At 62.6% G+C, this 270-nt stretch overlaps 1 protein-coding gene across 1 annotated transcript in view; it reads right to left on the minus strand.

Moving 5' to 3' along the window:
- The window catches only part of CEBPB (CCAAT/enhancer binding protein (C/EBP), beta), a gene marked incomplete at its 5' end in the record, with an annotated part of 630 nt that extends 363 nt beyond the window's left edge, over positions 1-267 (minus strand). Inside the window, one exon of the mRNA XM_014539654.1 lies at positions 3-267. Within this exon, the coding sequence (XP_014395140.1) occupies positions 3-267 (265 nt within the window). The remainder of the gene's footprint in view (positions 1-2) is intronic.
- Between the last annotated feature and the right edge of the window lie 3 nt (positions 268-270).

Consider the following 270-nt stretch of genomic DNA (forward strand, 5'->3'; position numbering starts at 1 on the left):
GCAGTGGCTGGAGGAGGCGAGCAAGGGCTCGGGCAGCTGCTTGAACAAGTTCCGAAGGGTGCTGAGCTCGCGGGACAGCTGCTCCACCTTCTTCTGCAGCCGCTCGTTCTCGGCCGTGAGCTCCAGGACCTTGTGCTGCGTCTCCAGGTTGCGCATCTTGGCCTTGTCGCGGCTCTTGCGCACCGCGATGTTGTTGCGCTCGCGCCGGATCTTGTATTCGTCGCTATGCTTGTCCACGGTCTTCTTGGCCTTGCACTTGACCTGGGAGGG

The sequence above is a fragment of the Myotis brandtii genome, unplaced genomic scaffold (assembly GCF_000412655.1).
Source record: "Myotis brandtii unplaced genomic scaffold, ASM41265v1 scaffold225, whole genome shotgun sequence".
NCBI classification, from domain to species: Eukaryota; Metazoa; Chordata; class Mammalia; order Chiroptera; family Vespertilionidae; genus Myotis; species Myotis brandtii.